Consider the following 24,740-nt stretch of genomic DNA (forward strand, 5'->3'; position numbering starts at 1 on the left):
GCACACGCGCGTGAGTGTGTGTGTGTGTGTGTGTGTGTGTCGGTCGGTCGGCGCACTCTGTGCTCCGCGCGCGCGCGTGTGTGTGTCGGCTCGCTCTGTCGTTAATGGCCCAGCAGCGGCGAGCTCTCCGTTCCGTGTGTGTGTATGTGTGTGTGTGTCGGCGGCTCTGTCGTTAACGGCCCAAAGGCTTCAATCACGTACTAAGCACTGGAAAAGTAAAGTCCACTCAAGTAACGTGAAATTTCTCTGTTGACTTCTGTTTGCTGAGCTGGTATAGCCATGCTGGGCAACAATGGTAAAATGACCTGCTCTGATCACATGCTCTGGTAATAATAGCTTTGTAGGACTATATTTTGTTTTAATAATTAATAAAATAATAATAATAATAATAATCTGTTAAATTGATTATGTTGATTGATTATTGAAAAAGAATAATATATTGATATATTGATGTTTAATATTTTAATATAGGGCTATTTTCTGTTCCCTTTTTTTCCTGTGTTGTTTAATTAGGTGATTCTAAGTTTAAATATTGATGATTACAAGCTTGGGGGAAGCGCAATTAATTGCAATTAATTACAGAAATTGTGCAATTAATTAGTTAATTTTTTTTAATCGATTCCCAGCCCTAATATTATTACTATTAGTAATAACCACCCAAACATAATTTGAGGTACCTGACTAGAGAAAACAGAAAAAAGGCTGTTGTCTTCCGTTTTACAAAATAGGTAGGACAACTTCAAAACCCAACCTTCTGATGTTCATTCATGTTTATTTTGTGTTGTAACTAGTAAAGCGGAAGAGATGATTGGTTCACATGTGCTCCGTGTTGCTTCTCACTTGAACTGAGGTGCTCCAGCGATCTGTCATGCCACAAAAGATCGCAGCAACAAGAGAGACGTCTATGGTCTCACTCCAGTCTATGGGAAATTAGCCCATTTTTTATTCTTTTGAGGTTTACTGTGTTTGCCCAAAAAAAAAAAAAAAACTCTTCGGATCTATACAATTCGCACGAACAACATTTTTTCTTCAAAACGTTAGCCGAATTTAGCCGAAAAAATACTAATTTGTAGGTATGAACACTGCTCTGGAGGTTATTGTCATTACTGTCAAACATAATGGCCTGGTTTCACAGACAGGGCTTAGATTAAGCCAGGATTAAGCCTTAGTTCAATTAGTTTATTTTTATTTAATCAGGGACAATGCACAAAAAACATTAGTCTAAAAAAGAAGAGATATCATGTGCCAGGTTATAGCAAAAAATTCTAATTTCCACCCGCAGTAGCTTTTATAAATATATTTGCCTTAGAAAAAAACATTACTGGTGTGCATCTTGACAACAAGTAAAAGTTCAAAACAATGGCACTGACATATATTACGATTTCAGAACAAGTTGCTTTCTGGGACTAGGTTTAAGCCTTGTCTGTGAAACCAGGCAAAACTGTATAACTCGTGTTTGACTATCTGTCATCCATTCAGTGTTTTCATAACGCCTAGACTTCTAGCAGGGAAAGAAGGAAGACAGCAAAACGACCGGAACGAGAAGAGACGAGGCGGACTCACTCTCCGGGTCCTCCGCAGTAACAGTAGCACTGCTGATGGTTTGTACGATGCAAAGAGTCCCACTCCAGCTCCTCTGGATTATAGGTCAGCACCTGCTTCATGGCCTGTAGCGCTTTGGCGATTGGCCCTTTTTTCAGAGCTCCCCCTTTCTGTCACACACATGAAACACACTTGTCAGCAACATACTTTCCCTGATCCCCATTCATTTATATGGAAACGGAAAGGGAATATAGTGTATACACATGGATATGAAGGACTTACTCTCACAGCTAAGGCAAAAATGCACTTCCTGCAGAACCATGGGGGCAGGTCAGCTGAGCTCTCCACTGGGGGTAAGTGACAGAGCTGGTGATAGCCTGTAGATGCAAGGCAAGCATGCGGAAGGATGGAGGACAAATATTAGTGCAAAAAATAAATCTACTCATGCCCAATCAGATGTGTAAATATGAACAGCAGAGCTGAAGTCGACACTAATCCTTGAGACTTCAGAGAGCCACTTCTGCGTCCCCAGCGAGCCATTACTGTAGTGCAGTCTTACTAAACCCCTCTAGTCATCAAAGACACCCAGAATAGTTCTCTATTTACTTTGTAGATCCTATGGCATTTAGAATGCAAATTGCACCACATTTTCCACTCCATTCTTTTAAAATACATTATCACACGTACATGCTAATCAGTTTTATCCACAGGCAGAAGAGTTCCCCAGCAATTACATCATGCAAGAAGTCATAGCAACAATTATAGAACTAGATTTCTACATTTTCTGAAGACAATGTGAGTGCTGCAAGCTGCATGATCATGCAGAAGTAACTAGAGCCGTAACTAGCATTGAAAATTAAGATCGCCAAACCGCAATATTTGATTTGCCAATCAAATCAAAGTAGCCGGGCTTTACTGTTCACAGAAGCTAAATGTAAATTGTAAACCAATTCATGATAGAAATGTTGAATAACCAAAAGTAATATTGAGTGATGCAAACTACTCAACTTTTTTTTTTTTAAATATAGCATAATTTTTGTGATGTCATTTTTAAAAAATAATAGTTTGGTCCCCTCAGAGTTAAATGGTTAAAGCCTTGGTCACTACTACCATTTTAAGTTGCTGTGTGTGGTTGCCAGGATGTGGCTGTGTAGTTGGTAGGATGGGTGTATGCTAGGTGGTTGACCAACACAATAACCACCTGCCACCCTGCCATCCCACCCAAATCTACATAAAATATTAAATTATTATTATTATTATTATTATTATTATTATTATTTTAGATGTACTGCAGTGTATTAATTTTCCATAATGAAGTATTATTATTATTAAAGATAATAATAACAAAAAACTTTCAAATAAAATGCTAGGTGGCTGACACCAACATGCCACAAAATAATAATAATGAAAATCATCATCATCATCATAACCAAGCGTACCACACGAGTCCTGAAAAGTGAAGCCAAAGCACCTCAATCGCCCCCAGGTGGCTTGTTGTAGTATTGGTCATAAACCCCGCTCTCTCCAAGTAATGACGCGAGACAAACTAAACAATCAATGTCCTTGATATCACGGCTCCACTTCACGCTCACTACTGCGCAGATTTGGCCTCCAAGTTCACTACAGCGCAGACTTGAGACTCAAGATGTCAGCGCCATATTGGGACACTGGCGGCTTCACTTACTACAATGGAAGAGAGTGAAGGTGCGTCGTCCATCTTTTTTTATAGTCTATGTTCATAACTAGTAATAATAAAGTTGTGATGTTTTCCAGGAAGAGAAGGAATGTAGATTTAAATTTGTATATGTGCTAAAGGTCAACTTTTAGGTGTAAATAATATATGAATGACCTCAAAAACTCAAATCCCAAGTATGATGATTAATAACAATACTGATGCTTCTCTTTGCAAATGCCACTAGTAACTAGGGCTGCCCCCTATTAGTCGACTAAACGTTAGTCAAAAAGAAGAGGCTTATTATTCGGTTAGTCGCAGGGGAAAAAAACTCCACAGGAAGTGGCAAAGTTATGCAGTCTGTGAGGGAAAACCTTTAAAGGCGGGTCCTTGTGGCAATTACAGTACATTAGGCAGGAAATCCAAACGTTCGCCTATCATCTATCGACCTCAAATATGGCTTATCATTTGAAACATGCAAGTAAGTAGCAACTTTGGCTGCTCGCTCTAGCGTTAACTTAAATAAATGTGCGCTATTATTAGGCACATATCCAAGTGTTTGTGCGGAGTGTGGAAGCTAAAGTATAGCGTTTACTGCACAACATGGTGGCATCGGAGTTACGGTTTAACTGGTGATCAAGTTAACTTGCGACAGCATCCTGTAGTGAAAAGGTTTAATTGTAATGAACGTATTGCACAGGCTTTCAGAATTGCCGAATATGCGGTCGAGCGTTCACATCTGGCGTCACAACTTAAACCGGTCACCAGTTAAACCATAACATTGTATGTAACTTGCATTTTTTCCTGATAACAGCGGAAACAACTTACAATACTTCATTTTGGTTATATAGGCAATACATCATTCGAAACTGTAAAGGGTCTACAAAAATGAACCGAAACTCAGCGTATACGCTACTTTCCTCACAGACATGAGAAATATATCTATATAAATCTTGAAATGTCTACTTTTAAACAAACCAATCTGAAAACATTTTGCGGTTGAAAATAATCTCTGCTTATGTAATCCGTATGAAAGGTGCATTTCTCTCTAAAGGCGAGTCCACTAGACTGTGGAAATGGCGAGTCAGCATCGTCAACTTCATCTTTGCAGCCGACGCTGACACAGAAAACACTAGTTTATTAATAGGCAATTAAAATGTCTCCTTGCTATTTTTTCCGACAAATTCATAATCAATACTTTTGTCGGTGCTTTGCAAGCTTTATGTGTGCGCTTGAGTGCAGAATAGGCTTTATTCCACCCACAGTATATATTTAAGTAATTAAATTAATATAAACGTGTGATTAGACGACAAATGGCTTAAATTAATGTCTATTAGTCAAAAAGAAAAATCTTTAGTGAACGCCAGCCCTACTAATAACTGAGTTTTTGAGACAACAGTTCTTCAAAATGAATCTTTACTTTTTTTATCTAAACTTTTTTTCCAGTGATATATCAAGGTTTTGTGTGTTACGTGAAGAGCTAGGTCTGCCTCACTCACCTATTCCACACTTCCCGCAGATAAGGATTTCATTACCAGGAACTAGAGACATGTCAGAACACACTGAGCATTTTGGTTCTTCCCCAGGGACACCAGCTGTGTGAGAGAGCGAGAGAATAAAGCTTGTTACTTCGTCACAAAGCACTAATACCATAGCGTAACACAGACATCTCACAGGACACAATGACATATCAAACAATATATCTGCTTTCTAGCTTGCTGATGAATATTGTTGTTTCTTTAGAAAGCCAACGATTTAAAAACCCCTGGTTTGTACAATGCATTTCCACCCAGACCTCTTACCATGCTGTATATCTTTCCAAAGCACCCAGAACTTGGAGTTGTCTTCAAACGTCACAAAGCAACTCTGTTTTGAGGTGCTCACCTATAGGGAAATGGAACGAAGAACGTTTGTGATGTGAAACGCGAACATAAGACTGTAAAAAAAACATAAATACGTCTTCGCCAAATAAATTATTCATGATTAAGAGCATATGCTATCAGGTCATGAACATCTCTTGCATGTTTCCTCCAGGGACCCAGCAATTCATTTTTGTCCACAGTAGGGAACATTGATTTTTGGGAATTTCACATGGCACAGTTTTATATATCTGGTGTATCTTAAAGTTGACATCCAGGGCTTTCAAAGCACAGTATGATTTTCTTTTTCATTTCTTTTACACATGTCCTTTGTAAGGTACATCAGGATTTTGAGAATTTCTTTTCACCTCGAACAGGATAAGAAATATACAATATTCCAATTAAATATGGATTTTTTTTTTTTTTTTTTTGGCACAAAAATGCTCTTATCCTGTTTTTCCATTGGAAGTTGCCACTCAAAACATGGAAATAATGACATTTTTCTATACATTTACACAAATTATGAAATAAATCAGAAAGCAAATATAATATTTCCTTAACAGTTTAGAGACTATGTACAAAGATGTTTTTAATGCTCCAAGTACTATAACAACTCAATTCCAACACTTTTTATTGCTGTGTCCGAGGAGGATATACAGTGTGTTCAATAAAACAGAGATGTTCTGTGCATTCAGTTCAGGTTTATATAAACCCCCAGAGCATCAGCGACTCACTCTCTGGATTTTGCCCAGGTAGTAAAGGCCGTCAGACCAGCGGCACAGAACGTACTGGCCCACGGTCAAGTTGGTCTCCTGGTCACTGCAGGGTTTCTCTTTCTTGGGAAGCAGGAGCTTGGGTTCTAGAGGTTCCGACCCGACAGTCAGATATCCGTCCCGACAGGCCGATTCCAACATGCTGACTGTAGAAACACCTACACTTCCTGTGGGTCAGTGGTAAAATGCAAAGAAAAAACACACACAAAGATTATATCAGGTTTATCACATGTGATGTTTCCCAGGGATGCCAAAAGTGGAATTACTTGCATCATATCGCATATAAACATAATCTATTGGAATTTTTAAGAGTATTTTTTTTTAAATGATTTAAATATGGAAACCTTAGTGACCAAGTGGTCACTTATCTCTATAAAAACTCCCCAAAAAACCAAGATAAACACTGACATAATAAGGGGTTTTGCCCACTTCAGTTCAGTTGCATTTATGAAAAATCACCCAGAAAAGGCTCTTGTCAAAGATGTCTATTTCTGTGCCAGTTGTTTTACAATCTATATTCACCCCAAAAATATTTTTTTACAGATGGAAAAAGGGGGTTTAAGGATTTATATGATTTATATCAATTTACAGACTAACTTATATTTACAAAAAAAATAAAAAATGAATCAAAAGTAATGCCAAACAAATACCTTATTTTACTCATAAATGCCATTTTAAAAAACCCATAGGAAATTCCTGAGGAAACCAATAGCTTGGAAACACAAATTCTCTTCTGGGTTTTGGTGCTACAAACTTGACACAATTGAGGGAGTTAAAAAGCTTGATAAAACATATACAGAAGTTGACAAAATGGATGAATCAATAAAAACCTGCTTTTTGTTGCAATCAATATATATGTATAAAAGCCGAACACATTAAACCCATTTTTGTTATTTAAAATGAATTACATTATTATATTAAATATTAATATTATGTATTTTATTTATCTATTAATTTTAAGACGTTTAAAGCTTTAAATGTTTTGCAGGTTCAACAAAGTTAAGCATTTTCAAAAAACCCTGATTAGGAACCACTCAAAATGTGCAAGTATGTAGCGTACAGTACAGCAGGTAAGGTAAGTATGTACTGAATGTACACACGATGGTTTTGACAACCCTGCAGGAATTTTGTAGAACTGCAAATAGATTCGTCCAACCACAACTGTGCACATGGGGAATATTGCCTGACTCAGTCTCAACCCTGATGAGTTAAAAAGGCAGCAGAGAAACTGAGCTGGTTGACTCATCGTCAGGATGTGATCTTCAGACTTACTGATCTCGGCCAGTTTTCTTCTACTTCTAAAATTCAAATCAATCGAAACCAGCCGGCCAAGAATCACACACTCTCCAACCGTGCTCTAACTGTAAGAATAAAACATGCCTGCCTTTTCTCTGCGTGACAGAAAACTATTGCATCAACTTTAAAAGCATGCACGCCTGCTTAAAAACAAGTCACTTTAAAAAGTCTAAACAGTCTATTAGTTCAGTTGCGTATATAAATCATAGCCGAATCTTTGCACACTGACTCCCTCCCCATTTGAAGACATGCAACATCATCATCAGTGCATGCTGGAAAACTTGCGCACTCATTAAACTTCTCTCAGGGACTCAGACAAGTTGTCATGCTGGCTGTAATCACACACAACACGCGCAAAAAAAACACATTATTACTCTTTCATATGCATGAATAAGTTCATCAGATCACTACAGCTGTGACTGTTACGCACTAATGCTGCAGGTTTTGAATCGGGTCACATTCAAACACATCTCGCGCTGAGATTACCGCTTTGATTTCTCTCCAGTCCCGCGGGTAAAACGCGCCAAAAAGTGCAGATATTCCTCCTCTGGCAGCCCGATGTCCCATTCGCGATGTTTGAGGGAGTGTCTGGTGTTTTTACAGCACAAGCGGCGCAGAAATGCAGTCAGTGCACGTCGCCATTTTTTCACCTTTTCCCGCGAAGCTTTTTGCTTATGTAATTAACATAACCCGATCATCATCATCATCATCCGCGTACAGGAAGTACAGCAGCGGTCTCGAGGAGGGGCTACAGAAGCTCTGATCCAATGACTAAATAAAGACATTACAAAAATCCTCTAATATTACAACATAACAGCGGAAAAGAGATAGATAGATAGATAGATAGATAGATAGATAGATAGATAGATAGATAGATAGATAGATAGATAGATAGATAGATAGATAGATAGATAGATAGATATTACATTGTGGGTATATAAAGTTAGATAGATATCATGTATGTTTATTTTTATATTAGATTTTAAAATATATTTTAAAAAATATATAGTTCTATAAAGTTATATAGATGGATGGAGCGACAGACAGATGTTAAATTATAGTTAAATTAAGTTATAGATAGATATCATGTATTTTTATTGTTATATTATATTTTAAAATATATTAAAATTATAGATGTTATATGGGTTCAAAGTTATACAGACAGATGAATCTGCATAATTGACATTTTGAGCATGATATGTTTTTTTATGTAATTTATGAATGTTACATTTGACGAGTGGATGTGAGAGATGTGTCAGAGAGAGTGAGTTGTCTGTCAGCATAAATGCCCTTGGCATCAGTAAAGGTTTGCTGGCAGTGCAAGTACAGCTGTCACAATGCAGTTACATTTTTAACACATAATGGCTTGTATTCGCTGGCATAACAGTAGTATTCTTAGATTTCTGTGAAAGTTCGGACAGTGTGATTCAGGCAGACATCACAGGGTCACGGTGAGCTGACTAAATGATTTTTTTTGTCGCAAAAACAAACTAAACATGCTAACTCAGGGGCTGCTGAATACCAAGAGTGATGTTGATTTGTACATATGGTACAAAGTGTCGAACCCTTCTCAAGTGCAGTAATCACTTTGAGAAACCACCTGTTCTTTTCTTTGATTTTGTGAACAATTGATTGTGTTTAGTTTCTCTCCAAAGTTGGGTTATAATAGTTTACTTTCAGGACTTTTAAAAAATGCTTACCAGCAGGACGAGGTTGATTTTTGTGCACACATTCCTGTAAGAGTTAACATGAAGGTAACGTGTTGAAGAATGAAAAAATAAAATAAAAAATGCTACAGCGACAAATATTACAATTTTATAGAATCATTTCAAGTAAAAACTAGGTGATTTTGCACAGTAGCCACTGCATTTGGTGAGAAAAAAATGGATCTTCATAGATGGATCATGGATCAAATACATTAAAAAAATGCTAAATAAATGTACAATTTATGAGTCCGTTTCATCTTTTCATGTTCTAATCTGATAGTAACCTATATTTGATATAAGGATGCATGCTACACAAGTTTGAATGACTCTACTTCAAAAGATATCAAAGTTTTGATGCTAATCATTGTATGAAATAAATACAAGTGAGCAGAATGATATAACGATTTGCACCAACCAAAGCAAGGACTTTTATTCAGGGTTATTAGTACACTAACTTTGTAACGAGTATGTAACGAGTCAATAAATCAATCCTTCTTCCAAAACACATTTTTGTCTTACCCTATTCCTATTATAAGTGTTTAAATTTTAGACCTGTCGGGATGGATTTTCACTGTGGTAAATAGAGAAAAGTTGCTCCAACTACTTTAAAACTACTCTGTGTAATTTTTTAAGTTGATTCTTAGCAAAAAACACTTTGTTCTTTCAAAATGTGTGCTCATTAATGTGTAATTACTTCTACCAACTAATCAAGTATTCTCGTAAGCGTAGAATCTGCCATTTAGAATACATACGAGCGAGTCGCTCGAATGGCGGCAGCCATGTTGCGCCATATTGAAAATACATTAGCCAAAGAGGGACATACCTGGAAATTCAAGCTTCGCCTTTCGCGTTTTTACACTCAGTGGCACCATGACGAATGCGAGGGGGAGATTACTCGCGATTGCCGGCAGATTTGAAATAATACGGCCACCTTAGGAGTTAAAATGCCCTTGGAATGGGAGGGGCTAGAAAGTAATATTCAGTTGGTAGTCATAAACAATTTCACCGCTAGATGGGAGAAAAATCTACACAGTGTAGCTTTAATGCATTTATGGTGTGAAGTGACGTAAGTTAGTTGAGCAACGAGCGAAAAAGGTTGACATGGAGCAACTAAATCTCAAACCTCTGGGGAATCACCCATTTTAAACAAACGCCGAACAGAGGAGAGTCTGCTGGCAAAAAGAGAACGCGACAAAGCTCGTAATAAAACAAGAATCAACATTAGCGTGGCTTTTCGGAGATGGCGAGAACTGAGGGATTTAAAAAGGTGTAAAGCGATGCGGAGATGGCGTTTTTATTACTCAACAGGTGAGTAAGAGATTTTATTGAACAGATAAATTGCCTTATGTATCTCTGTAAGTTCATTGTAAAGCATTGTGTATTGTGAAGGGTCATTTCATCCGCAGTCATGAAGAGCCACAAAATGTGCATGCAATGTTATTTTTTAACCGCTAGAGGGCCAAAAGTTACAGTGTACCTTTAACTGAAACGAACTTCATTTCAGCAGGTTGCCAAAACATTTCACATTATCATTTTAACTTGATATAGTAAAAAAAGCTAAAACTGGAATAAAAATGAATAAAAACTATGTAGACATTTAAATATATATATATTAAAAACATAAAAAACAAAATAATTTCCGCATTCATACGACAATGTTGTCAAAACGATCCCTGTTCCCCCGCGCAGAACGTAATAGTTTTCACAAATAAGCAAGTTTGGTAGTTTACACGGAGACAATAAATAACTATAACGATATAGTTCTAAAAATTTATCTAAATATAGAATAGCAGAGTCCAGACCACAACTATAACGATAACAGCACAGAGAAATGATATCGTTGGTATCACTTACATATATATTTTTTTCTCCAACTGATGAATGATAAAAACATTGACAGCCAATCAGAATCCATCCTGCTTTAAAGAGCTGGAGCATTTACAGCAGTGCGTGCCTAGAATAAACAACGATATTGTGAGTCGGAGTGGACACTAATCATTATAGTTATTGTTATATCGCTATAGTTCTTGCACTTTGAAACCCGTTTTCAAAAGTTTGCATTTTCAGGCCCGCAAAACGCTGTTGTTGTGTAAATCAACAGCCAAAACACATTTAAAAAAAAAACAGTGTTGTCAATGCCCCCTAAAATTAGAATAAAAACAGAAAATATAAAAATGAAATCTAATATAGTTTCTGAATGATACTAAAATAACACTGATTTTATTATAACAAGAAATTAAATGTTAAATGCCAATAATACGGATTGTTTGAAATTCTGCTAGCATGCAGATAAAACACCATGAGTAATTCAAACCATAGGGGGCGTTTACACTACACCGTTTTCAACTAAAACGGAAAACATTTTATGCGTTTCGGCCATTCATTTACACGACAACGGCGTTGTGTGTCCTGAAAACGCGAACTCGCGTTTCAAAGTGCAGGTTTTCAAAAACAATACTGTTATCATCTCCATATAACCTACAAAAACAGTGGAAACAGTGACGTCACGCGCATGCGAATTACATAGTCTATATGCGCGTAGAGTTTCTTTACAAAGTGACGTCGCTAACTACTGGCCTAGCATGGATAATACAGCGTTTTTAAATATCCGTGTGAACGGGATCATTTTGATAACGTTGTCGCCAATATTCAAAAAACCTTTTCCTTTTTAGTACATCATTGTTGTGTAAACGTACCCATATTTTATCTACAATGTTGAGACATGTGCCATGCAGGTACACAATACAGGAAACACAAAAACAAGACAGCAAACCCATTTTATTATTCCATAATAAATAAAAAATAAAAATATCAAAAATAACACAAAAAAGACAGAGTTCATGAATATTTCTGGGTTTGTCGTTTCTCTGCACTATTCATTTGATCCAAATCCTCTCTGAGATCCACGATTTTTGTGCTCTCTAAGGTCCCCGGTCCTCCATAACAGCCAGGCCTTCATGGTTCAGGAGGAGATGTCCACCACACACTTGATATAGATCGTGTCATCCTTGCAGTATGCGTGCTTAGGCGACCTCAATTTCGCCAGAGGAAAGAAGAGGGGGCACCCGCTGGCCACATTCATCTCCGAGACGGGCCGGTGGAAAGAGGCGGAGGAGAGGTCGGGACGGAAAGCGTCGATGACGTGCTCCCTCTGGTTCTGATCTATGAAAAAGAACGTAACCTGCCAGGTACATGCAGGAGAAGTCAGTGGAAGGTCATGGAAAATGCTGATGCCACATGATTGAGGAACCAAAGCAGAAGCCACTATTAAAGGGGTCATATCATACATTTATTATTTCATTCCTTGTCCTGAGGTGCACTTAGTAAGGTTTTTTGCACCATAAACAGTTTAATTTAGTTTTTCATGACCCTTTTCCACTCTCTCTTACCCTTTAAGAAATTTCAGGCCATTAAAAATATAATCTTCAATGTGAAATTTTGAACTGCCCCATCATTCAATAGCAGAAAAGCAATCTATTCTACAAAGTGCTGTCAAACTGGTCAAATCAGACTAAAATAAAAAAAATGATAATAATAATTTGACCCAAAAAGTATGACCTATAAACCAGAATATAAGTGTAATATATATAACATAAATAAGTAAAAGTGTCAGTGATGTATGTCTTCATATTAGGTGTACTAAACATGCACACATGAGATGTTAATGCACTTCAGTGCTCACAGTGTTCTGTCCTCTTGAGACAAAACAGAAGAAGGACAGTTCAATATGTGAACAGCATTTTAATCGATTTGTTTGGCCTGGGACTTATGGACAGTTATTTTAGTATTCTTTATATACTGTATACAGTACTGTGCAAAATTATAAGACACGTTTGTATTTTCACCACAAAAACATGGTTTTAAGCCAGTTATTAATAACTTCTGCTGTTGTGTGTCAGTTTGGAAATATCAGTTTACATGTCCAAACATTCCTTTTGCCATTTATTGTAAAAATCCAGTGAGATTTTTGTATGCACAAGGAGTCTGACAACAGCCGCTATGATCCACACTGAGATCTGATCTCACCATCATCGAGTCGTCTGGGATTACATGAAGAAACAGATTTTAGAGACGTTGCCACAGTTCTTCTGGATTTAGTCTGTCTCAATTTCTTCTGTTTCTTCATGTAATCCCAGACAGCTGATGATGAAATCAGATCTCCGTGTGGATTTGTCTGCTGTCAGACTCCTTGTGCATACAGAAATCACACTGGATTATTACAATTAATGACAAAAGGAATGTTTGGAAACGCAAACTGATATTTCCTACAGACACACTACAGCAAAAGATATAAATAACTGGCTTAAAACCATTTTTTGGGGGGTGAAGATACTAACGTTCCTAAGACTTTTGCACAGTACTGTATGTGGCGAGCAGGACGGGGCCGAGAGCCGTGGGAGCGGAGCGAGGACGGTGGCGCGAGCGCTAATGAGCATCACCTGCGCGCCACACCGGTCTCGAGTCTCACGGAGGAGCTCCGGAAGGATAAAAGCAGGAGTGAGAGAGGACCTGGCCTGGACTTTATGTTGTGTTTTATTATGTATACAGCAGCCGTTTGATGTCTATTTAATGATTAAACTTTACATTGATCATTCGCCGGTTCCTGCCTCCTCCTTCACTGAACTTAACATTTTGTAACAATATACTATTATAGTATTTATTATTATTTTAAATAAGCTTTTATTTTTACATTTTCCTTTTTTTTTTTTTTTTGTCATTTTAGTATTTCAACTTACACTTATTTTATTTCTAAGTCTACTGTTTTATATTTATATATTTAATTCAGCTTTATTTCGAAAACAACTGTTAATAGTTTAATTTTAGTTAACAATAACAACGCTGCTTTTGGATCTAGATAAAAAAGATAATATAATCTAAAAGATAATTTAGGTAAACATTTTTGTTAGTTTTGATTTTTGTACAAAAAAAAGAAAGAAAAAAAAAAGCCAGCTATTGAAATTAATGCAGGGCCTGGTTAATTTTTTTTATTTTAAGTGTGGTAACATTACAATAAGCTCATTAACCAGCAATGAGCAAAATATTTATACTGCATTTATTAACATTTGTTAAAACAAATGATCATGTTAGTTCACAGTACATTAACTAATGTAAATATATATAACTTTTGACCTTAAAAATGTATTAGTAAATGTGTAAATTAACATCAACTAAGATTAATAAATGCTGTAGAAGTAGAAATATTGTTCAATGTTAGTTTAACAAATGAAACCTGACCTTATTGTAAAGTGTTATCCAAACCGTCTTGTATGACTAGTCAGGATGTTTTGAGTTCATTTGTGGTATATTTAATAGTACATCAATGCTTTTTATTTCAAAAGATCAAGGATAATTTGATTCCTCATGATATGACTCCTTTAATGTATGAATTCAGCATAAACAACACAATGTGCATTAAGCGATTGATTAATTCATTGATTGACAGCTTGATTATAGCGGTTTACCTTGTGTCTGAACGGCCATGAGAGAATGGGGTCATATTCTCCTTTCATTATAACAAAGAAAAGAGAGATGTGCGTTCCCTTTCCAACCCCATCTCCGTTCAAATAGAGCCGCATGCACACTTTAAATCCATACCTGGCGGTATAGAAAGCTGAAAAACAAAGCATTGTCATTGTTATGTGAAGCGTGATGGGCTTTAGTTAAAACTCTTAAAAATAGCAGCAGATAACCAGAGCTTCTTTCATCTCAAAAATCAAACGTGTGGCTTCCTTTTGCTGACTGTTGTATTGGCGGAACAGTTATTCTGATATCCTTTTTTTTTTTTAATGATGGGAAAGAAAACAAGTCAATTAAATTACCTTCAGTTGTTCTCTTTCAGTCTTTCTCTTTCTCAGTCTTCCTGTCTATTACAGTTGTGTTCACACAGACACATGCCCACTGGGCAAACAACCCCATTTCAGTCTTTATAACTGCTCCACATTTGCTTTTTTTGCTTTCTCCTTCGCTGGTACCAACTCAATTTTTAGCACTGGTCTTAAGAATGAGCATCGATTCTACCTCGATACAGAATAACAACTAACATTCATTCAACGCAGCTCTCCTGATGAGTCCAGTCTGATGCATTAAAGTAGTCAGTGCTGGCAAAACTGTTTTGCTTCGGCACAGAAGTGAGGGAGCCTGTGATTGTCAATAATATAAATCAATTATGTCAACTGAAACTGCAAATGGAACATGCTTGGGAAAATAAGGCCCAGGGGAAGATTTTTTTCTGAATCACAATGTAGATGCAGGCCTGTTCCTTACACAATCTATCATATGATTTGGAATATGATGCAGAGCTCATATGGACAACCCAAACCCATAGTCACCATCTACCTTCATTATATAAAAGAGTAGAGTCGCCCCTAATCCCTGAACAAATCATTCCTTTAATTAAACCAAAAACATACAGCGCTACCAGTGTAGTCCCATTCATAAATAAATGATTTTTGAGCCAATTCTTTTGATGAATGACTTAAAAAAACTCACTAACTCAGGAATTACCATTTGAATCAGTCTTATGTACCTATCACTTAATGAACTCACTGAATTGGTGAGTGGTTACTGAAAGAAAGAAATAATATATCTAAAATATTATTGATATAATATATAAAACTGTATAAAAAAATAATTTAAAAGATGTGTATATATAATTTTGTATATATTTTGTATATATTATATAAATAATATATATTTAGTAATATATATATACATAATATCAAATATATATTATTTATATAAAAGAACACACAAAAGAAGAAATTAATACAGATTTCCCAATTCATGTTGATTTACATAGATGGCAGGAATGGGTATATATTTCTATTATTATATAAATAATTTATATATATATATATATATATTATATATATAAATTATTTATATATATATATATATATATATATATATATATAAATTATTTATATATATATATATATATATAAATTATTTATATATATATATATATAAATTATTTATATATATACACATACATACACAAATTTTTATATTTTTTATGTTATATAAATAATATACATTTAGTATTATATATACATAATATTGAATATATATTAATATAAATTAATACAGATGTCCCAATTCAAGTTGATTTTGATTCAAAGCTTATATATATATATAGCTTTGAATCAAAATCTGTATAAATTTTTTCTTCTTTTGTGTGTTCGACAGAAGAAAGTAAGTCATACGTATCTGTCAAAAAAGACGATGTTTATTTTTGGATGAACTCTCCCATTAAGAGCAGTGCAGTGCAGGAGATGTGTGCTTTGGTACCTGGTGAATACTGACTGATCTTCTGGCCGCTGGCAGCCTCTCTCAGACTCTGACTGACATCACACAACCGCCAGAGAAAGGTGCCATCATACGAGACGTCCTGCTGGGCGCTGATACACTGCTGCAATGAAGTGATGTGAATGTCTTTCCTGACCAGCCTCTGCTGCAGCTCGGTTACCTAAAATGTGATGGAAAACCATTATCATAGATGAATCACACAAAGGTACAGATTGGCTCTCTGCAAAAGCATAAAATTAATGTATCATAATGGACCTTCAGAGCTGGTTAAGGTCAGGCGCCTTGTGCAAGACACTTCGAAATATAGAAACAGAACGAGATAGCTGCATCCTATTAGACACATTCTTCTTTTTTCTCGACAGCACTTGGAGAACTGTCACACAAATCTATTTTCTACCACTCATTCCCCTCTCATCCATACTTCAACTTATCTCTTCATTTTCAGCACTTCAGGAGTGTCATCTCAGCTCATGCGTGTTAAATAACCCCTCCAGGTCGAGAGACAGAACACAGCCATAATCATTTGTTATGAGCATAGGGACAAATACATTATCATTCAGACCCCCCCAAAAACGAATACCTTTGTTAGTTTTATGTGAGTTCTTATTTAAACCATGAATAATGCGACCCAGAGGCTACAAATAAAAAACACATCACAGGAAACAAATGTTTTCCAAAGACTCCTATGTAGCATTTTAGCTCTTTTGTAACACAGACACATTCATTAGCTCCAACCACATTGCAGATTCACAGCATGAGATCAATGCCTAGTTAACTGCAGGACACATCAAAGTAATGAAATCTGTTGTTGCTATTTACACACAGTGGAAAGCAAGTGCTTTGATTTTGATAATCCAGGATGGAAATAATGTGATATCAGGGTTGTGCACCTTTCAGAAGTGAATTGAATTCCTGACATTTGAAATGAGGTAGCAGGATGCAGAATAGTCATTTGATTTTTAATTTAGATAGAATTAAAATCAAATGAAATTCAGTAAGAATTAGCCATACACATGTTATCATATGAGGTATTTCCAGAAACATTAGATGTCATTAATAATGTTAAGGGCAATTTGTTTATAGCTTACTATATTTCGTTATCAGTGGATTCAAATTCAGATTTTTTTTTTTTATCTGAAAACAATGTGATGGACATTTTGTGGTGATGTATAACATTTCATGAATTATTTTGATAATGCTGAACTTAGTTTTAAGAAATATACTACAGTTAAAAAGTTTTATTTTGAAAGAAATGAATACTTTTATTCAGCAACGACGCATTCAATTGTTCACTTAAAGGAGAAGTTCACTTTTGAAAAAACTTTTGCTGATAATTTACTCACCCCCATGTCATCCAAGATGTCCATGTCTTTCTTTCTTCAGTCGAAAAGAAATTAAGGTTTTTGATGAAAACATTCCAGGATTTTTCCACATATTATGGATTCCATTGGGACCCAAACGGTTCAAGGTCCAAATGACAGTTTCATTGCCGCTTCAAAGGGCTTTAAACGATACCAGACGATGAATAAGGGTCTTATCTAGCGAAACGATCGGTCATTTCAAAAATAAAATAAAAAGTTGACGTTTTATAAGCACAAATGTTCGCCTTGCTCTGTTCTGTGATGCGCGTTCGTGACGTCACGTAATACGCAATTACGTTGAAAAGGTCAAGTTTGATGTGTTTACAAATGTGCGGAAGGAGGACCATATAAACATTTTCAAATGTATTTGTGTCAGTTTATCGTTTAAAATGCCCATTTCGTGTGCGCATCCTGAGTGTTTTAATATTAAAAAGCCAAAAAGAACATTTTCTTCAATTTTTCAAGCGTGACCTTTTCAACGTAATTGCGTATTACGTGACGTCACGAACGCGCATCACAGAACAGAGCAAGCCGAACATTTGTGCTTATAAAACGTCAACTTTTTATTTTATTTTTGAAATGACCGATCGTTTCGCTAGATAAGACCCTTATTCATCGTCTGGTATCGTTTAAAGCCCTTTGAAGCGGCAATGAAACTGTCATTTGGACCTTGAACCGTTTGGGTCCCAATGGAATCCATAATATGTGAAAAAATCCTGGAATGTTTTCATCAAAAACCTTAATTTCTTTTCGACTGAAGAAAGAAAGACATGGACATCTTGGATGACATGGGGGTGAGTAAATTATCAGCAAAAGTTTTTTTAAAAGTGAACTTCTCCTTTAATCGCATACAAATGTTCACTTAATCTTTAATATTTAGCTACTTTATGATAGAAATGCTACTACAGCCACAGTAATTTCTTGAACAAGAATATGTGGACGTCAGAGCCACTTATTTTTATTTTTGAAATCGTAATGAACAGTTTGCATATTTAGAGAATGTTGGGGTAGGTTTATAAATGATTTACCTTACAAATCTGATGAAATGGCGCACATTGCATTCCCAGATGAACGTTATAGGCAACCCAAACGCACAGCATATGCAGAGATTGAGTTTGAGACGCACTCCGCCCATATAAATGATAACAGTTCATGTGGAGCAGCATTTACTATGAACCGAGCCGCTCTGGGACGCACATAATCTACACCCATTTGAATAATTAAAGCACATATATATTAAACCTGCAGGGCATGTATTTATTTAACTGAATCCCAGCCTTTGTGAATGTACTATGCTATTGTATGGTTTTTAAATGGTTTTAATAAATTGTGCAGCCTTAGAAAACGGTCTAGTAATGCGGCTCATGGATTCTTGTCTCATGGATTCCGTGTCATTTTGTAATATAATCTCTAAAAGTTCCTCAGAAGTTGAAAATCGTTCTCCTTAAAAAAAAAAAAAAATCATGATAAAAACCTAATGGCATTTTAAAACGGACCACAGTTTACAAAACCATTTAGAACCATTTAAAGATAAAGATGTCTATACAATCAGTGTCACGAAAAATAACATTTTAAATACTTACTTTGGTTTCTAAGTGCTCAATGATCTGCTGACTGTTGTCATTGTCCCTCTCCAGTGCAATAACACTGAGCTGCGTCTTCTCCACCTCCCTGTTCAAAGCTGAGATGATGTTCTCCATAACCTGCACTCTCTGCTGTATGGCGTCCAGTTGCTGGCCAACAGCAAGTTCAACCTGATCATCGTGGAGGCTGAAGGCCTTATCGCTCACTCCTGGATCTCCTCCGTCGGTCTCAATCTCAATCTCACCCTCAATCGGAGAAGCGAGGGATGCACAACACTGTCCAGGCTGAAGAAAATCAGGGCTTTCGTGTTGGTCTCGCTCAGCTGGGGAACTCAAGGTACGCTGAAGAACCCTGGTCACATCCAACAGAAGCTGTAGATGGCCCACATGGCTGCAGGACTCATGTTCTTTTACTTTGTCTGCATAACCCTGCAATAAAGCGTTGCAACAAAACATTGTATCATTCCACCATTATATATACTTCCTCCACACACAAACACTAATATATAAAAGTATAATCATAAAGCAAGATTTCCATCGAGAAGAAAAATTGTAATGGAAATGGTGGCCTATGTTTTCAAAGCATATATTAATTAATATTTACTTATTTAAAGTTTTTGTTACACTATTGTAAAATTTTGTTTATTTTTTTAAACATAAATTTAACAAAACTCTTTAATTCTATGATTGAATCCCCAAGTATAATAATCCACTTAAATTTACAGCATATCCTTTTTCTGCAAAATATTTGTTTTCTCTATTTTTGCTCATAATTAAAGCTAATTAGGGTAAATTTAAGCTCAATTTAAAATGTTTTTCTTTCACAATAATTATTGTTCCAAATAGCCATATAATTCATGTGAACATGAAACATTTTTTAAATAAAACTTCATATTTTTTTGTTGTTGTTGTAAAATACTATTTTTTGTAAAAAAAAAACTAAAAAACATTAATTCACTCAAGCTCTTTGTGGACCTCATAGAACCCCCTTGGCCCCTGGGGGTCCCTTGACCAAATTTTGGCAATTTTCACATTTTGACATTCATATATTTTAAATGTGACTTAAATGTCCAAAAGTTTCTCCTCAATATAAAACTTTTGTTCCACAAAATTATATAGAGCATCTTAATTAACATATAAACAGGCACTGTTATTAAAAGACCAACCTTAAAAGAACAACCAATGTCTGAGAAAATGCATGGCTCTTTCTTTTTTGAGCTGCCCGACTGATTATTCTACAAAGGAAACAGAAACATATTTTAGAATTGTACATGCAATCTCACAATATTCAGTGATCCACCAAAGCCAGCTGTTCTATACCTTTTGCCGTTTATCTGCCTTAGCCGTCTTCTTATCGCTTGAACTGGGGCACACATGCTTCTGTGAAGAAATTAGGAAAGTCACTTGCACTAGCTACAATGATGAAAGTTCACAAACAATTTTGTCCTACAAACTTTCCAAAACATCTTATTAAGACTTTATCTTAATTTCAGGCGAGAGACACATTGCATTTGAAGATATCTTGACTAATGTGTTGCGTTTGAAGCTTGATGTCGAAATTCACTGGCTTTCTGCTTTCCCCCCCCCCTCCTTTTTATTCCTTTAATCTGTCCCAGAGTGCAGGTCCCGATGGGCGAAATAGAAAAAAAGCAGTAATATGGGACAGCAGTAAACACTGGAGACTACGTCTGTGGCTTAAAACCGAGCCATGGGGCTTCAAGCAAGGGCACGCTGACCCAAAACCACTCTAGCAACAACGAACGACGCAGAATATCTGGCACTTTGGGCCTATTTGCACAATATCGCTTATGTATCATATTATTTCCACAAATATATACTGTATAGATCTGTAGAGAATCTTTGCATTCCCTTGAAAAACATTTGCATTCCCCTAAGAAACTTTGTGTAAACAAACTTTGTGAAACATTTAGCGAGTTTCTCAGGGGAATGCAACACTTCTGCGAGCGGACACAAAAGCACTGAAATCTATATTTTTTCATATATCTCACATTTTTTTCAATCACTATGTTCTTTTAGGAACTTTTTTTTCTAATTTTGGGCATAAATCTAACCGAATGTAGTAAAGGTTTATGCTTAAAACAATAAAGCAGTAAAAAAAAAAACTATTGTCTTAATATCATACAATTATCTTATTCTAAGAATATAAATACATTTATAACAAATTTTCACTGTAGATAAACTAGATAGATTTTTTTTTAGAGTGTACACAGCCCCAATGATCATTTTCTAAGCTTACCTGGAGTTCTCTCGGTGTCAGGACACCAGCACAAGAGGAACATGTGGTCTTGTTGTTGGGACAGCCTCTCTCCAGATGCGTGGCCAGTGTCTTCCTCTGCACCATTATGCCACACCCAATATTGCAAGGGATCAGGGCATACTCACATTGACTCTGATGGTCCTGTTAAATGAGTAATTGAGCATATTAAAGGGACAATTCAACTAAAATGTGAACTTTTATTGAATTTATTGTGAACATGTAAGCTTTTTTCTTTGGAAAATGTTCTTCATGCTGCTCTTTTGAATACAAGGACAGTTCATAATTAATACTCCTATAGAAAACACACACCATAAAAGCACCACTCCGAGAAACATGCCAGTTCAATTTTAGCGAATAATTTTTAGTCTGTTCCTCACACAGAGTTATTGTTTGTCTTTAGCCTTGCACATGTTATCTTTTATGTTTCAGTAATGGTGTTTTTGCCCATCTTACAGCTAGCTAGAGAAACAGTCGGTTACAATAACTTGTTGCTATATGAAAAAAAGCTTGAAGATTCTTCAAAACATCTGAGTTTATTTTCTACAGCAGAAAATATAATAATAACAGCGTACAGAGGGTGAGAGTAAAAAAAATGACAGAAATTTCATATTTTGGAGAACTATTCCAATAAGCAACTATGATTACTACAAATTAGATAATGCTACTTTATTTCCATACACTTAATGAACCTCTACAACCATAACCTCTAAAAAGCACAACCTACATGTTTCTATTTTAACAGGGAGCTTGTGAACAATGATATTCTCAAAAGGCTTTCAGACTCTCTTGAGTACAGAACGAAGGTAGAAACACAAAAGGCTTCCATTAGGCAGCCGTGAGGGTCAAAGTCATCGATATTTCTACAGTTTCTAAGCGACAAAAAATTGACCTCTAAAAGTTTCACACAAGGCTTTACAAAACCTAAAGTATGAATTTATTATTGTTCTATCAGACTGAGGATTGATTCACTACACTGGACAACATCTGCACAACAGCTATATGATTAATGACTTAATGGCTGGTTCATTCCCGTAAAATAGCATCTTGTGGTTGTAACAAAGTATGACTGCCTGCCAACTAGTTTCAACGAGTTCCTTTGATTTAACAATGTGATAACAGAAGTTGCTAATGTGATCAATAAAAAACCCATAATCCACATTGATTTTGACTCAGCCAAGTGTAAAATACATTTGAGAGCATTACAGTGTTCCCGATAGCTTTATATAGGTTTTACATGAATGTGTACCAGCCCGTGAACAGCCCTGATCTCTGGTCTTACATAAATTAACTCGATGTTCTAATCTTAAGTGCAGTGGAAAGCGCTAGACTTTATCTGACGGCTCGGGAAGTGGCTCAGAGCATGATCTTCACATCAGGACCTGAGAAGCTCAAAAAAACATTTCATGTGCTATAAATTAATACATCCTTTAGAAGAAAATCTCATAAATTGACTAAAGCCTTGATCATTGACCTGAATACACACTGTAAAGTGCATTAAAGATTCATATACGACTAACTCATGCAGATATAGAATAAGAGTATCTATAATCTTATCATGAATTAGTATTAGTAATTTCTATAACAAAAGCAGAAAAGTACCTCAAAGTTCTTCAGGGTGCTTCTCCAGGGGCAGCCTTGGTTAGCGCAGTGAACTTTCAGATCCAAAATTTCTTTATTGATAGCTGCATCATTGTAGAACTGCAGAGGGGAAATTATGATAACTTTCCGAAAAATGAGTCATGATTCTTCCACTGTCTAACGCCATACTTTGACATTTAGCCTTCATAAGAAATATGAATGTAAACACATTCGCTATTACATTTGTGTGAAGACATAAATCACTTAAGATTTATGATAGACAGACAGACAGATAAAAAGTTTTGCTTACTTGGTCAAGAGTCAGTAGTACACTAGTGTCACTCTCAACACTGGGTTCTTCTTCTTTACACTTTGTGCACACAAGGTCCTTGTTGTTTCTGTATGAAATTGAAGCATTTATTAATGACATTTAGGCTACATTTAAGTCATTTAGCACATACCCTCATCCATAGCAATTTACAGTTGATTTTCTCACTTTATAAACGAGCTAAGTTCTTTATGTCTCACACACACATTGTATGGGTCATTTATACTTTCCATAGAAATAATGATTTTTATACCCTACAAACTGTATATTCTATCCCCTTACACTACTACCCCTAAACCCACCCATCACAGAAAACGTTATGAATTTTTTTAATTTTCACACACACATATGGCAAGGCACATATTTTCTAAAGTATACTATTTATACCACTTTGGTAAGTTAGTCATCGCCCAGTGATTGATTATAAGCCATAATTATTACCACAACATACAATTACTATCAAAACCGAAAATGAAATCAGTGGCCATGCAAGCCATGTCTTGTTTGTGAGTGTGTCGTCATGAAACTCTGTTCTTCTGAACTAATATCTTACCTGACCAGCCAGTTGACGCACGCGAGGCAGTAGCGGTGACCACACACCGTTTGACGCGCTTTATTCAAGACATTATTACAGTTGCTGCACAAATACTTCTCTTTGGGAACCTCATCGCAGATGCTCTGAGGAAAACCCGACGGGTACTCGTTCTCACCCGGTGTGGACGAAACCCCGTTTAACGACGGGTCTGAAGTAACGTTAGCTGATCCAGAAGCCATTGAGCTTTTAAATGAAATGTATGTAACGTTACCAACAGCACGTTATAATATATTGATATGCTTTTGACTTTTTGGTTTTGTACCCACGGTAGAAAAACACCACGGGTTTCCCCCCTTTCAAACACCCGGAAATATTATTGCGCTGTTTTTCCGCCCACTTATCAGATACATTGCTTTGGATCTTGCTGATAAGAAACTGAAAAGGCTACAAAAGAAGAAGACAAAGAAAAAAAAGTGTGGACTAAATCATGAGTAAAAGTGATAACACCGCATGTAAACACTGGCTGTCTTCTGAAAAGCCTAGTGAGCATACTAGTCTGTCTAGGTAGCTCACTTGCTTTCTCGACCCCGCCTACAGAGCGTTCATTTACAACGCGCGTCCTGTTCAAAAAGTGAAAACGGGTGATCTCTATGGGTTTTTAATTTTTTTCAATTTTAATTATTTTTTTTATTTTTTTTACTTTACACAATACCTAAAACCTGCCATGGCATAGATAAGGTAAAAAGGCTGAAGTCATTTAATTATTCATGAACAAATAGCCTACATGAAAGTGAAACATGAAAGTGAAATTTGCAATGAATCCATAGAACCGATTTACAACTGAATCTAAAACCGAATGAACGGAACTCTGTGAACCGAGACCTATCCGGTTCGTGATGAGTCGCAGTGCATGACACAATG

General features: G+C 36.1%; 2 protein-coding genes across 2 annotated transcripts in view; both read right to left on the reverse strand.

Annotated features, from left to right (window-relative positions):
* phf19 (PHD finger protein 19) overlaps nt 1–7,823 on the reverse strand; it is a 29,443-nt gene extending 21,620 nt beyond the window's left edge. Inside the window, exons 1-6 of the mRNA XM_082188157.1 lie at nt 7,629–7,823; nt 5,808–6,013; nt 5,017–5,098; nt 4,714–4,809; nt 1,825–1,919; nt 1,564–1,712 (exon numbers count right to left, since the gene is read on the reverse strand). Coding sequence (XP_082044283.1) covers nt 1,564–1,712; nt 1,825–1,919; nt 4,714–4,809; nt 5,017–5,098; nt 5,808–5,987 — 602 coding nt within the window. The 5' untranslated portion in view covers nt 5,988–6,013; nt 7,629–7,823. The remainder of the gene's footprint in view (nt 1–1,563; nt 1,713–1,824; nt 1,920–4,713; nt 4,810–5,016; nt 5,099–5,807; nt 6,014–7,628) is intronic.
* A 3,783-nt stretch (nt 7,824–11,606) lies between these two features.
* On the reverse strand, nt 11,607–24,444 carry traf1 (TNF receptor-associated factor 1). The gene is made up of 10 exons (XM_082188158.1): nt 23,838–24,444; nt 23,267–23,354; nt 22,978–23,076; nt 21,358–21,519; nt 20,421–20,480; nt 20,267–20,335; nt 19,101–19,529; nt 16,139–16,316; nt 14,311–14,459; nt 11,607–12,029 (listed from the first exon to the last, which is right to left on the reverse strand). The coding sequence occupies exons 1-10, from the start codon at nt 24,056–24,058 to the stop codon at nt 11,811–11,813; spliced, it is 1,674 nt and encodes a 557-aa protein (XP_082044284.1). The 5' UTR covers nt 24,059–24,444; the 3' UTR covers nt 11,607–11,810.
* Between the last annotated feature and the right edge of the window lie 296 nt (nt 24,445–24,740).

This window comes from Leuciscus leuciscus (genome assembly GCF_965113295.1).
Source record: "Leuciscus leuciscus genome assembly, chromosome: 13".
NCBI lineage: Eukaryota > Metazoa > Chordata > Actinopteri > Cypriniformes > Leuciscidae > Leuciscus > Leuciscus leuciscus.

Coding starts and splice junctions, on each gene's coding strand:
- traf1 (XM_082188158.1), bottom strand. CDS start 24,058: ATGGCTTCTGGATCAGCTAACGTTACTTCAGACCCGTCGTTAAACGGG. Junction 19,530..20,266: donor ACATTGGTTGTTCTTTTAAG/GTTGGTCTTTTA, acceptor GCTTTATTGCAG/GGTTATGCAGACAAAGTAAA. Junction 12,030..14,310: donor CATGGCCGTTCAGACACAAG/GTAAACCGCTAT, acceptor TGTACCTGGCAG/GTTACGTTCTTTTTCATAGA.